The 15383-nt window shown below is 32.8% G+C and overlaps 1 protein-coding gene across 1 annotated transcript; it reads right to left on the reverse strand.

The window, feature by feature from the left end:
• Positions 1–4665: 4665 nt before the first annotated feature.
• LOC111612499 (cytochrome P450 4C1-like) lies at positions 4666–11571 on the reverse strand. Its single transcript, XM_023353730.1, has 6 exons — positions 11449–11571; positions 11183–11380; positions 5399–5572; positions 5273–5339; positions 5002–5181; positions 4666–4940 (listed from the first exon to the last, which is right to left on the reverse strand). Exons 1-6 carry the CDS (start codon positions 11536–11538, stop codon positions 4774–4776), a joined length of 876 nt encoding a protein of 291 aa, XP_023209498.1. The 5' UTR covers positions 11539–11571; the 3' UTR covers positions 4666–4773.
• Positions 11572–15383: the final 3812 nt, after the last annotated feature.

Consider the following 15383-nt stretch of genomic DNA (forward strand, 5'->3'; position numbering starts at 1 on the left):
TTATATACCAATAGCAGCTGACGATTGACAGTAAAGAGAATAACAAATACAGTTGTAAAAGTAGTTAAAAGGAAGTTTTCATAAATATCATATAATCGTTCCTTATTTGGTCATTTTTATCGTCCGGTCGCTCGGACGTATGGGGGTCACGTGACATCGTGGTCCCTCGTCGATGACCTTCGGACGACGAAAGTCACCCTCGCTAACTACGCAGTTAGTGTGAAAATAAAAAATAGCGTCCGCATTCTCACTATATATATATATATAAATTACGTGCCTATATATTTATATATATATAGGCACGTAAACAAAGCATTCATAGAACTAGTACATTTTGAAGGAAAATAGTACATTTTTTGAAGGCGCTTCAGTACGTTTTGAAATTTTATTGCGGCAACACTGCCAGCTGTGTAAACAATGACTCATCAGTGTCAAAGGAAAATAAAATTTGAGGCTTTTTCTTCAAAATTAAAACTGAAAAGAAACGAAAGAAATGCGTTAAGTATTTTTTACGTTTAATTAAATTAATATAAAAAATGTCAATGTCCTTAAGGGGTTAATTAAATTAACATTAAAATAGCGAGATCATCCATCAATACAGAAATGTATCATAAACCAACCGCTCAACCTTTGTATATACCTGCAACATCATGTGACCCACCACAGTATAAGATGGCAGCATTCAACACCGTAATCAAAAGAGCATATTCACATTTCTTCTCACAATCAGCTTTCAATTCTGAAATGCGACGCATAGAGCAAATAGCTAAACAACATGGCTATCACAACATCTTATGCAAGATAAACAACAAGGTACTCCAACAACAATCCAACAACACCTTTCATTCCAATGATTCCCTGGTTAAGTACATACCAATCACGTACAACCCGGCACTTAACGCCATATACAACCATATAGCCAAGAAAAAGAATGTCCGCTTGGCATTTATGAGGTGCGCCACAATATTCGATTGGCTTAGAAACGGAAAAGATACTCCAGACAGCAACAGACTTCCGGGAGTATACTCTGTGCCCATAATCGATCATAGAGACAACAGCGAAATGATCTATATCGGGTCACTAAACGCAACTTAGTAACTAGAATCAAGTAACACAAAGCGAACACCCAACATCATAGGAACAACACCGCCTTAGCGGTATATTATTCTGTCCCAGAAACAGAGCCGCTATTCCCTCTAGCCAGAATTATTCACACCACGTTCAGCACACAACACCCCAGATGGCTAGAGGCCTTATACATTTGCCTTAACACCCTCAGGAATAAGCACTGCATTCACTTCAAACAAGAAATGAAGATATCAACAGCATGGGAAGCCTTCCGTAATATAACTCTAAAGTAACAACATACGGATAATGCGCAAGTCTACAATGACGCCATCGGTCACACGTGACAACGTTCCAGAAAGATTTTTCAAAACAACGGTTAAATCTTGACTGGAAATTCGAATTCATATAGGGAATTTCATAGTGCTTGAAAAAGAAGCACATTAGGTTCGAAAACGTTTGTAAAGTCCTCTGTATTGGAGAAGAAGAACGCCGGTTACAAGCAGTGAAGTTGGGTAATTTATCAACTCTGGTGTTCAAATTTCTGTATAGTATTTCGAATTTTTGCATGTTTAGTGACTGGTTTGTTGGGAAACTGAAATAAGAAATCATTGTATATATGAAAGTAATAATAATAAAGGTTGGTTTATAAGTTTTTCCCAAAAGCTGTATATTTATTACACCTCAAAGTAGCAGGATAGAATGTAAATAAAATTCCATTAAAGATTTTTACACACGGCTCTCTCCCTATAAGAGGAAGGATAGCTTCATTTAAATTTTATGAAAATAAAACCCTCTTTCCTCTTATAGTGCAGTGCCACGCTACAAAGAGATTAGGCAAGTAAGTTCAATTTACCATTGTGTGTACAGTATATAAATTAGGTACTGTAAGTCTAATACAGTACTGTAATATTATACATTTTTTGTGAAAAAACATTTCTTATTCAAAGGCCATAAAAATTATCTCTATTAATGATGTCTCTAAAGTTCATCGAATTTTTAGCAGAAAAATAACTTATCAGAAAAGGCGCCCGCCGTTTGCTGCGCTACTCCGCGACGATAACAAGCTTAATTAACAATGGCGTCGTCGAACGGTGCAAAGTCGGTAAGTAATACTATAATTTTTTGTATAGCATAGTTTATATGAATTATTCACAAAAAATTATATGTATTTTGGAAATGTTGAGTCAAATTAGTCAAGAATCAATTAATTTTTTGGAAGAAAATATTTTAAACCGCCGTAGTTCGTAAACTTCATACGTGCCGGGCTGTGATTGGCTCATGTATTTAAGGATTCGTTCAACATGAATTTCATAAAAAACGGAACGTATCTACCGTGTTTTAGGGGGGTCGAGTGTACTTAATAAAAAGTCTATAGACTGGATACGTTATTTTATTGATACCTGTAATAATTATGGTATTAATCTTATTAATAATGATATGGATTTAATTGGCTGGTCTCTTGTTCTCGTTAATACGAATTTAATCACAAACAAATTAGAGAAGATGCAAAGATTCTAATTTTTGTCGCGCGAGAGAGAGAGTTCACATAACGATCGCGAGTTGAATAAATACCTGATGATGGAAGAATTTATCCTGATGGAGCTCTCGTTGATTGATACAGCAGTTCACTTGGTGATTTGTTCGGAAATAGTATCCACTAGCGGTCACTGACACAACGTCGATTGATATCAGAAGAAAAGGTGACCAAATAGGCAATCATCATGATTATTCCGAAGGATTAGTTTTCTCGTGTTGACGATATTCCGGAAGGGATCGGTTATGATTTTCTTGATCGGATGGACTGACGACGACTGAGTTTTTCGGCCATCTCTAGCGATATCCACAGACGACATCGGCCATTCAGAGTTGAAAAGATCACGAGAAAGTCGGCTTGCCTTTGAAAACCGGTAACAGAAGAGTTTTTCACTGAGCTACTAACAACAATTCTTACGTAACTTGAATAAAATCAATATTAAGACCATATTTTGATATATGAAATTACCTCACAATAATTTAGTATATTGTTATTTTTATTTGTAATAGGAATTTATTAATTTTTTATTTTACCATGGAATGACACCGAGCGCATTCCCAGTTACCTGCATTGGGCCTCTTGACTGTTTTTTTTTATTATNGAATTTATTAATTTATTATTTTACCATGGAATGACACCGAGCACGTGCCTCGATACCTGATTGCGCCTTTTAACTGGTTTCTATTATAAATTCGACATTAGATATATATATTACTTGTAATTTTTTAAATATTTTTGTTTGTCTGTTCTCTTTTTTATGATATAAAAAATAAGTTTATTAAAATTAACACGTGGTTAATTTAATAAGGCAGAGTGGGTCCGTGTCTGACCCTGGGCCATCGGTTTGCCACCACTGGCCTGGAGAGTTCTACTGCAAGCAAGACTGACATATATCAACGGAATTCATCAACCACGTAAAGTCTGTTTTAGTTCCCGAAAAAACCCAAATCACAGAAAAGATTTCTATGATGAACACAGTGGATGCTCAAAAGCTCCAACGCCATTTCTGCAGCAATGCTCTTATCATACTAGCAATATGGTCATCGAGCATGGCCTCATATAAAACTCGGCGTTACTTGTTGAAGTTCAGGTGTGTTCAGGCAATGCGCAAATTGTAATTGATGTTCAGGAAGCTTGACGTAAGTGGTCGATATCCGTACACAGGTGCTACTTTATGAAATTTATCTACTTTAACGTTCATTAATCGAGGAAATAATGGCAAATCCTAGAACAGAAGGGAAAAAAATCCTAAAAGACTTAAACGCCTAACTTAAGCAAAGATAAAGATAATAAGTACATTTTTTACATTTTTTTGCAGACAGTATTTTTATTCTAATCAAGAAATTTCACTTCGTAAATCCGTATAAACAATTTGAAAACAAAGCAAGTTTGCTGCTTTAAATTTTACTTTAGTGTTTTCATTTTTGTTTTCACTATGGCTTATAGGTTTCTAGTAGAGAACATCACATCTATTTATACTTTTGAATTTTGTACTCGTAATTCTGTGCTAAAACTTGTATTTCATTTACGGAATACAATTTTTTCTCCTATAATATATAATATCGTGTTAAAATTTCGGACTTTTTCTTCGGCAATTGTATACATTTCATATGAAAGGCGAGTAGGCTTTTTCGAACGATCTGCCATATAATCATAGTATTTCTGTTAATAAGAGTTATATATTAATTATTCAAATATTTTAAATACTTTTATTAAATGTGGATTCGCGTAATTTTCATTCTGTAGCATATCAGAAAAATACCAAAATGAAATACAAATATTTTGTATCCAACACATCATTTACTGAATCATCTATGTTCGGCTCATTTTATACAATACAGATAAATACGAACAACAGAGCGTTAGAAACAGTTTAATTTGCGTAAACTTAAATGCCAGAAATTATCAATGTGATATAATAAATAAAATGCAATAAACAGTGAAAATTAGTATTATTGTAATCCAGATTGAATAAAAATAATCACAATACATTTTATACTCATACTTTTTATTTATAAAAATATGACTTACAATTAAGGAGTAAAGTTCAATAATACGTAGAATTATTTCGATACAGTTTTTAAATGCACTCGTATAGATTTTATGATATGAACCTATGTTTATATATATTTGTAATAAAAACTATCCCAACGATCAGGTTATTTCATATCTTACGACTTACATCTTTTTTCTACACACATTCTTATACCTGATATTGGAGTCAAAATAACTTCCGCAGAAGTAACGATCTTATCTTGAGGATCTAAAGAGTAAACTTTAAAATTACGAAGAACATTTGCCAAAACCATTTTCGTTGTAATCATTGCACCTTTACCTCCTATAAATTCGAATAATTTTAATAAAATCATTTTTTTTGTATTTATTTACTAATCACTTACCGAAACAATTTCGTGGCCCGGCAGAAAATGCCAGAAATGCATAAGGATGAAGATTTTTATAGTTTTCGGGTAGGAAACGGTCTGGATCGAACACTTCGGGATTTTCGTAAACGGAAGGATTGTGATGAATACCATAGATATTTATGACAAGACTCGAATTTGCAGGTAACACGTAATTACCTATTTCAATGACAACGATTTGATGCTTCAAGTCAATAACTAATATAAAATCTTATTTTTAGTTAATAAATTCCAAAATATAAAAAATTACCTATTTTCATTTCTGAAGGATTTTTTCTTGCAATAAAAGGAATTGGAGGATAGATTCTCATCGACTCCTGAAAATTGTAACATATAAGGCTAATCCTTGAATGTATTAAAAAAATGAAGAATTTACCTTAATTACGCATTCTATGTACGTCATTTTCGTCAGGTCATCAATAGTAATATCTCTATTCATATCATTTTCGAAAATTTCTTGCAATTCTAGATACACATTCTCTTGTATTTCGTGGAATTTTCCCAAAAAATAAAGAGTCCATGACATGGCGTGGGCAGTTGAGTCGTGACCCTTATATTAAAATACGTTAAAATAAAATGTAAAATTACTTTCTATATAATTTACATTTGCAGTAAATTAAATAATATATAATAAACTTGTAAAATTACGATATGAAATGCACGAATACCACGCTTCTTTCATATTCATGTCATACCGTGTTTCCCCGAAAATAAGACAGTGTCTTATATTAATTTTTGCTCTAAAAAATGCACTAGGTCTTATTTTCAGGGGATGTCTTATATTTCCATGAAGACGAATTCACATTTATTGTTGAACAATACGCTAAACAGGTTCGAGAGAACACCTTGCGACACATTCAACTTAACCTTTTTATAGTGTCCACATCGAGCTCGATGACCAATTAGTGCTTACTGAACCGTAGCACTATGCAAATGTGATGTGGCGTGATTCCCAGCCGACCAATTAGCGATCACCAGCGATAACATTATGCAAATCTGTGATTCCCAAGCCATAGTCTTATGCAAATCATGCCGTGTGGCGTAATTGTCTGCTGACCAATCAGTGGCTGTACTTTCAACCATCTGTCGATGACCGTTACGACTAAAAAAAACTTCGCTAGGTCTTACTTTCAGGGGGAGGTCTTATATTTCGCAATTCAGCAAAATCTGTGCTAGGTCTTACTTTCTGCGGATGTCTTATTTTCGGGGAAACACGGTACCAATTTATAACCCACAACCACATTTCTTGCAGCAAGCAGTTCATATAGTTTTTCGTAATATTTACGACAAAGTATCAATAATCTGATTTCGAGAGTTTACTGTACAGTACATAGCAGCATAAATGAAAATTCGACGTGAATGGAGAAAGATTACAAAAGTAAAAAATTATTAAAATTTATAAATATTTCATTATAACAATTCTGTTTGTAGTTTTAACACGGTTATACGTGTTATACGTGTACAGCTTTGCAAACAAAGTTTCACTTCCTCAATGAAACTAAAAATTATTTTCTCTCACATTCGATATTATCAGATTAATTCTATGAACAAAATGTCTTCGATCGTAGAACGAAATAAAGGTTAAATTGTTCACAAACTGTGTCATTAGTCGAAAGAAAAACTCTATACACATCTTGAATTGTTTTGACTTACGACAATCCGATACATGTCGTAATGTAACGAAGTATATTTACATTTTCGGTTATTATGGACTTAAATAATTTCAGATTACAAAATATTTCGGTCATCATTTCAGACATTACTTGCTTTGAATACTTTCAATTGTGTTTATAAAAAAAATTCATTAATTAATACTCGAAAAAATAATTTGATAACTGATAATAACCCACAAAAGTGAGTCATATATATACAAATTCGCTCTTTTACATAATTATTAGAGAAACCGCATTCGATATGAAGTAGAAATAGTAAGGTACGACCATCTTTTTCCACCAGAATTTCGTGCTTTAAAAATACATAATAATAATCATAATAATAATGTTTAAAAATCAGTAGATACACATTTTTAATTTTTTAAAATTATATCTTTCCTGTGTGTATATAANCATGTTTACTATATAATGGGCTATGGTTGTTGATGTTTAGAAGTAATATGTGTGAACACAAGTTTGGAAAAATATGTGATCACAAGTGACACTAAGATGCTAGCAGAATGAGTGCTAAACACAGACTGATGGAGCATGCGCACAATTTGGAACTTTCCATCTCCTTGTCACTCGTTATGTGAAACATTGCTCATTAAGTGAGGCAATTTTTTACAATTTGTTTTGCTCATTATGCGAGGTTGCACTGTAATTAATAATGTGTGTATACATTATTAATAGTGTTGTGTTATTATATATGTAAATGGTCATGATGATATTGATCTACAACTACAGTAGTGGTAAAAGTAGAGCTACCCTTGACATATGTTTTAAAAATGCAACCTCTATTTTGTTGACTATCTACTACATAATTAATATTGTGATAGTTGAAAAGAGCACAAAAATAGAGTCAAAATGCTCAATTGAATCAAACAGATTTTATTTTGAATCTGATTTACAAAAGAAAAAACAAAGTTTTTATATAACATACAAATAACACCTTATCCTTGCCGAGAAAGTTTTTATATTTTACACGGTGACAAAAGTAGAGCTACCAATGGAAGTATGCAGATTTGTCCAGTATTTTTAAGACAAAATATTAGTATTGATATTTTGTGGCATAACTGGAACTTCTGATCACTGCATCACATCACACTGAGATTTTCCAATCAGTGCTTGACAACTAAGTTGTCAAGCACTGATTGGAAAATCTCATACAATGCTTTTTGGATGGCAGAACAAAAGTCATCTGGATTTGAATATGTTTGCTGGTGTATATGGTGCTCAACTTCATCCTAAAGATTCTCTATGGGGTTTAGGTCTGGCAATTGGGATAGACATGTCATAAGATTAATCTTTTTCTGTTGAAACCATTGCTTTACCAAATTTGCTGTTTTGGGTTGTTGTCCTGTTGGAAGATCCATCCCCTTGGCATTGAACAACGTGCATGAGGAAGCATTTGATTCTGCAATATATCCCAATAAACGGTTTGATCCATTATTCCATTAATTCTATGAATTGGATTAATTCTCTTATGCAGAGAAACATTCCCATACCATTATGCAGCCACTACCATGCTTTATTGTAGGAACTGTGTATTTTGGGTCATATCTTATTTTCTGACATCATATTCCATCACTAGAGAAGACATTGAATTTAGATTCACACCTTGGACCATTTTTTTTTTGGTCCAAGTGAGGTATTCACATGCAAACTCTAATCTCAGCTTTTTGTTTTTTGTAGAGATGAGTGGTTTCTTTGCTAGCGTCCCCCACATAATTCAAAACTAGTCAAACGTCTTCGTACAGTCCTTAAGCTTCTGAGTTACCCACTTCACATTTAATATGTAAAGCGGTCAAATATGGGTTGGCTGCAAATGATCCCACTGTGTTGTTGTTTCTCGTGGTCTACCTAACTTTTTTACAGAAACAATGGTTCCATATATTTGAAAATGCTTCACCACTTTCGTTACAACAGTTTTATGCACATTAAACATTTTACCAATTTCAGTAAAGGTCTTTTTTCCCTTCAAACACATATCTACTATTTCTTTATTTGATATCATTTGATAATTGTATTCCTTGATGCATTTTGTTACATTTCTTATAAAATCAGTTAATATATATTACTCTTTATCCAACTGATTATGTTTGCATTCTGTTTCATACAACAGTATTGGGAAGTATTGCAAACTAATTTGCAATACTTTCCTTGGTAGCTCTACTTTTGTCACCATGTAAAATATAAAACTTCATTTTTTCTTTTGTAAGATCAGATTTAAAATAAAATCTGTTTGATTCAATTGAGTATTATGACTATTTTTGTGCTCTTTTCAACTATCACAATATTAATTATGTAGTAGGTGGTCAACAAAATAGAGATTGCATTTTTAAAACATATGTCAAGGGTAGCTCTACTTTTGGCCACTATTGTATATTATATTCCTGTAAATTTTTTCATTTCAAAAACAATTAATGCACTCAAGTAAAATATAGACAACCAATGACCAAAGTGATAAGACGTCAGCCTATCACTCTGGGAAACAATTCCTTGGGAATTTTACGTCGGCTGTCTGTCCTACAAGTGTTGAGCCCCTTCCTCACCATCCAGATAACTTCATTATAGATATAATGAGCACTAATGAGGACCTTTTTAGGCCCTCATTAGTGCTCAAAGGACAGAAAAAGAGAAAAATAAAAAAGTATATAATTCCAAATTAGCGTTATAGTTATCACAATGTGATAGAGAGACAATATTTTTATTTGTAAAGATTTGAACAACAATGACATAACTATAGATATAAAATATCTTAAAAAGTATAAATGCTATTGCTTTTAAATAAGATATTTTAAGAAAAAAATCTGATGCTAAATAAAAAATGATTTGTGCACATCTTGTGACGTTTATTAAACTTTTCCAACATGCTCCATAAAAAACATTAACTTTCTCAAGAAATTTAGTAAATCCAATCTGTTGTTAAGATCCATTTAATGTCTCAAAATAAGACAATTATTTTGCAGAATTTAAAAAATACCACATATATTATGATACTCTGAGAGTAAATTATAGGCAATTATTCATATGACTATAGATAATGCTACAATTAAAATATTGACTACATCATATGCAAATTTGTAATTTACTATAGTCATGCTATCAACAAGAATAAAACAAATTAAAGTTTTGTTTTTGTCGCCTTACAAATTATATATTTTGTGCAACAATTTTGATATTCTATACTACTACTAAATGAAATTAAAAATTTTGATCTAGAGATTTGAGAATTGCTCAACCTGCCATTTCTTGTTGCATTTCAAGATGAAGGTTACAAGAGGAATCAATCAATATATAAACAGATTAAATATACCAGATCAAACTCCTTTGACTTGGTAGCATTACCAAATCTGAAAATATACTTGATAAAAGAACCAATTTTTATGTTTTTGTTTCAATTTGAAGTTTCTTAAAAGTTTAGAAATATTATGAACTTTTACTGGCATTAAGCCATGCTAATCACATGGATTCACATTAAAATATGGTCTGCCAGCTAACAGGAATAAAATGTAGTTTAAGAATAAATTTAATTTTCTTTTTGTTGTATCATCTAATGTTATTATGTATAGTATATCAATGATTCAATATCTTGCATAAATTAAAATTTTCACTTAAAAAAAATACCTATAATAATTCAATATAATAAATTTACTTATTATTATTTAAGCAATATATTAACATTTAAAGCTATGGGTATGTATGTAATAAAATTTCTTCAGTAAAATATTAAGAAGCTACCTTGATTTTTCCATCCAGAACACCTTGCACAAAGTTACGAATATTATCTTCACTAAGACCTGATGTGGGAGGCTTAAACTTAGTCATTTCTTCTTCTAACTGTATTAATCGCATGTCTGGTGCATCCTCTTTCTTCAATCCAAAAAATTCCATAATTCTTTCATGATCTTCTTCATCGATGTCAATTGTTACAAATAATACCTAACATGAAGTATTTTAGAATTGATATTTATTGTATATCTTTGCTGTTATTTTGTGATTATAAAAAATTATAAATTAATCAAGGAATTTATAAATTAAACTTACTTTCTTTTTAAAATCTTTAGCAACTTTACGGAACACCTCAACTAATTCATTATATTCAGTTGTTACAAATAATACCTAACATGAAATATTTTAGAATTGATATTTATTGTATATCTTTGCTGTTATTTTGTAATGTTAAAAAATTATAAATTAATCCGAAATTACAAACGTTATTTACTATACTAATTATTTATGAATGAAATGTAATGGTTTCACAAACATCTTAAATACAATTTCTAATTACAAAAAAGTAATTATGATTATTTTTAAAATAGGTTTTACGTTATACTTCAATTATAATTTATGTCGCCGAGTTAACTCTTTGCGGAATTACTTATATTTCAATACATTGTTTAGAAAAAGCATTACTTTAGAATAACGAAAATAATATCATTGAAATACATGCGTACACGATTATATAATTATTTTAGATTACATCTTTAATAAATTCTGCCTACCGCAAAAATAGTCCCTTCCATATCTCTGATAACGTCTTTTTCGGATATTAAACCTTGTTTGACATGAAGATCCAACAATGCATCTATAACACGCTGTTTTGTTTTGATCTTCGGTTCCTCTTCATTATGTGTTTCTTTGTCTAAAGAATGTTGCTGCTGCATTTTTTTTAGAAAAGTTTCTTTTTTCCCTTTAAACAGCTACACATTAAATTAAATAATTCATTACTTAAATCGAAACAACAATTCTATTAACAAGTTGAGTTCACCTTTTCGCCGAATCGATGAATTATTTCAATGTCTCTGTTGTAACTTTTTCCTATTTTAGTCATGGAGAAAATTGGGGAAAGCCAGTACATTGGATTTCCTATCCATTGAGGAAAAATTTTCAGAATTCTAAATTTTAATATAGATTATTATTATATCAAAAGTTAATTAATGCAAATTTAATTCTTCAATAAGAAATACNTATTATATTATTTGTCCTTGTTATTTTGGTCTTCTGTAATTAAATTGTTAATTTTATATTTAATGTCCTTCTTGTCTGGTATTCGTTCTCTATGCACAATCCCACACAGGATCTTACCACTCGGGTCCAGTTCAAAATCAAGCCATCCAGTGACAAAGTGAGCAGGTCTAACTGATCTGACGATTAGAGGGCCTGGACCCTCGTCCGTATTCTCACATATTGGTGTCAGAAGTGGGATTTGTGCAAAAATAGACGAACCTGTCTAAGCTGGACAAACTTGTTATTAAAGGACAAACCTGTGTAACGTGGACAAAGGTCTCATTTGTAGTCTTATCGGCAATAATATCTAAGCAAAGGCCTTAAGGTTAATTTTAAGTTACTTATAAGTAAACATAAGGTTAAAGTAAGACAATGGAGGGAGAACCTTCTAGAGGAGCCCCTTTGGCAGGGAACCCTATAATCTTAGGAGGTTTAGGGGGAATGATTCCATTGCTTCCCGTATTCTCCGGGGATACTAGCGGAATTCGTATTACCGAATTCTTTGATGCGTTAGCTGATGTAAATAGAATAGCTGCATGGACCAAGTCACAGATGTTGGCTGTGACCAGGTTAAAATTAACTGGTATTGCCCGGGAATTTGCTAGAAAAGACAGGAGAATTAAAGATGTAGAAGATTTTGAAACATTTAAAAAGGTGATGATAGAGCGCTTTGAACGAATTCCATATACTTATAGGCTGCAAAAATTCTATGCCTGTGTGCAAGCACCAGATGAGGATGTACAAGCTTACGCTGTCAGATTACAGTCCTTAGCTGCCGAAGTAGAAATCGAGCATGAAGGAGCTAGTGATGCAGAAATAGCAATTATAAAAAGGATCAAGGAAAAAGAATTAGATGAGAGGCTTAGAGTGCAATTTTTAAACGGAATAGACATAAAAATTCGACAAAGGGTCATGTCTAAAGATCCTGGAACTTTTGATGAGGCTCTGCAAGTAGCAATTAGAGAAGAGGAGATTGAGTTGCTGACTTCCCGCAGTAACGTAGTTCGAATTATTGGTGAGTCTGAAAATCCTATAGGGCCGAGACCCAGTAGTCGTAACCCAGGGAGTAGTCGTAACTATAACAGACAATTACCGTTCCGTTATAGCAGAATAGGGCGAGATAAGCCTTTAAAGAAGATAGAAAATATTAGTGAAAGAGGTGAAAGAAAATCGCATTTTCATTATAGGAGGCGAGGTCCGGATGATCAAATTTATCCCAAACAAAGCATTACAAATAGAAATAGTAAGTTTTGGACGGGAAGGGTATCTACTGTCCGAATAAGAAAGGATCCCTACATATTGGTATACGTAATCAATGTTCCCGTGAAAATGAAAGTAGATAATGATATAAAATTTACGGTTATTTCAAAGAACTTGGCGAACCAACTAGGAGAGGGAGCGTCAGTTATAAGAGGGGAAAAGAAGGAATTGGATATTTGTCCAGGGAAGACAGTACGAACTTTAGGTGTTGCTCTGCCGGTGTTTAAACTCAGAGGACATAAGTTTACAAAGGCATGTCGAATAGTGCAGCCAGAGATCCCAGCTCCTTGTATGGGAATAATTGGCCGGGATATGTTAGAACAAGAGAACATAAAAATCGATGGCGAAAATCGAAGAATTATTTTATCTAATGGGAAAGAAGTACATTATTGTTCATCTAATCCTCCCAAGGATAATTTTTCCCAAAAGAAATCGTCAAGAATAAGACAAAAGAGGAGTAAAAGGGGAATCGATGTGAGATATTCTGAGCCCAGTATAGTACGAAGTGTTCGGGTGGTTTCTCTCAGCAACCGCCATAGCAGGAACAAGGCCAGCGCAACAGGGCAGAACCCAAGGGTTGAGAGCAAGACGGATACAAAGGAAGGGTGTAGCAAGGACCAAGAAACTACGAGGAAGAGAAATTGTAGAGACTCTATAGAGATCGTAAACGATGACAAAGTAGTTAGGAGCGAGTATAAATATCGTTCTGGGGTCAAAGAAATATTACAGCAGTTTATACANCAAGATTATATAACGTTGTATTTCTGAAGTCAACTATAGGACGGACGGATTCATCTGCTTTATGGGTTTTAAGTTGTATCTTCATTTTCGGTGTACGATCGTTGTTTTCGCTCAGGATAAATTCTTTTTCATCTTTAGTTAAGCTTTTTAGTTTGTATAGTTTGGTAATTCTATTTTCATATAGTAATAAGTAATAAGTCTAGCAAAAAACATGCCGTCATACAACTCGTAAAATTGAATATAAGTCTAGACAAGAAACGTATTACAGAGGTAGATTGATGCTATTATATTTCCGTAGTTAAGTCGACGTGGTGGGCAGATAAAAGTGGTTGTGTTTATTTCCAGCAGGGTCGAGCTTAATGACGATTTTACTAGTTATTAGTATTTAAAAATTTTATAAAACTTTTCCTCACTTTTAAAATTTAACTTATCCCTATTTTATAACAGCTAAAAGTATGAACTTTTAAAATAAAATATGATAACAGATGGCGCCTCCAAACGCTTCCAGGAATCATAAGAAACTAGTTGCTAGATTCACCATAACACCACGTAGGGCTATGCCATCTTGCAAGCCATCAAATATGTTACCGATAGAACTACCCATGCCGTTCTTTGCACCGATTCCAAATTTATCTACTCCACCTTGAACAACTGCAATAACAAATCTCCTATTATCTTTCACAGCATCCGTAACAAACTACACATCACTACAGCCACGACAAGCACATACATTTCATCTGGACTCCCGCCCACCATGGTATCGACATCAACGAGAAAGCAGACGACCTAACTAATAGCAATCTCCTAAAAACAGTTAACACCAACTTTATAACCCCGGAAAACTCCTAACTGTCATTAACTCCGATCACCTACACAACATGGATGCTATCTGAAGCCACTACCCGAAGCAAAATAACTATCTTTGGTTTAAGGACAGCTCATATACAGTCGACCACCCTACAGCCTAGCTCACGTATTTGTAAAATCTAAGTGACTCGTACAACATGAAATTCATATAAAACGAGATTATCAACATTGTTAGAGGGGGCGAATATAGGGGGGCAAAATACCGAACCAATATAATTATCCTTGGTTTAACGACAGCCCATATACAGGCATAGCCACCATTTTCGTTCGTAATATTAACGTTTTAATCAACCGCGTCAAGACCAACTTTTTACTTACAAATCACTTTCTTTACACTCCAAAAATAAAAAGTAATGATAAATGCAGTTACTGCCCCAACCAGATCTTTATCTTTATAAATAAATCAAAGATAATACGTTTTATTTCTAGGATAACGAAGTTAGTAACACTTCAAAAATAATAATACAAAAATACTCTTAATTTAGATTTGTCTCGGATGTGTTGTAATCATTTAAATTAATTCTTAACAGAGCATTAGAAATTATAATTTTAAGCATAAAAAGTTTGCAGGTAAATTCATTTTCCTCGTTTTAATATTTGTGAATGTTGCACAAAAAACCAAGAAAAATTTACCGAAAGAAAGACTGTTATAAAGTTCTTCTTTGTTAAATTAACGATATTTTAAAACATTTTCTTACCTGCAGATGCAGAGGAAGACGAATAATTTTCCCGTTGTTTCGTTCTGTTACTCCATTTCTTTCCTAATGAATATATCACTAGAAGAGATATAATAAGCAAACTTAAAAGAATTTGAAAAGTCGACAGAAA

Source organism: Centruroides sculpturatus, unplaced genomic scaffold (genome assembly GCF_000671375.1).
Source record: "Centruroides sculpturatus isolate CEXI.00-Female unplaced genomic scaffold, Cexi_2.0 scaffold1769, whole genome shotgun sequence".
In the NCBI taxonomy this organism is placed as follows: domain Eukaryota; kingdom Metazoa; phylum Arthropoda; class Arachnida; order Scorpiones; family Buthidae; genus Centruroides; species Centruroides sculpturatus.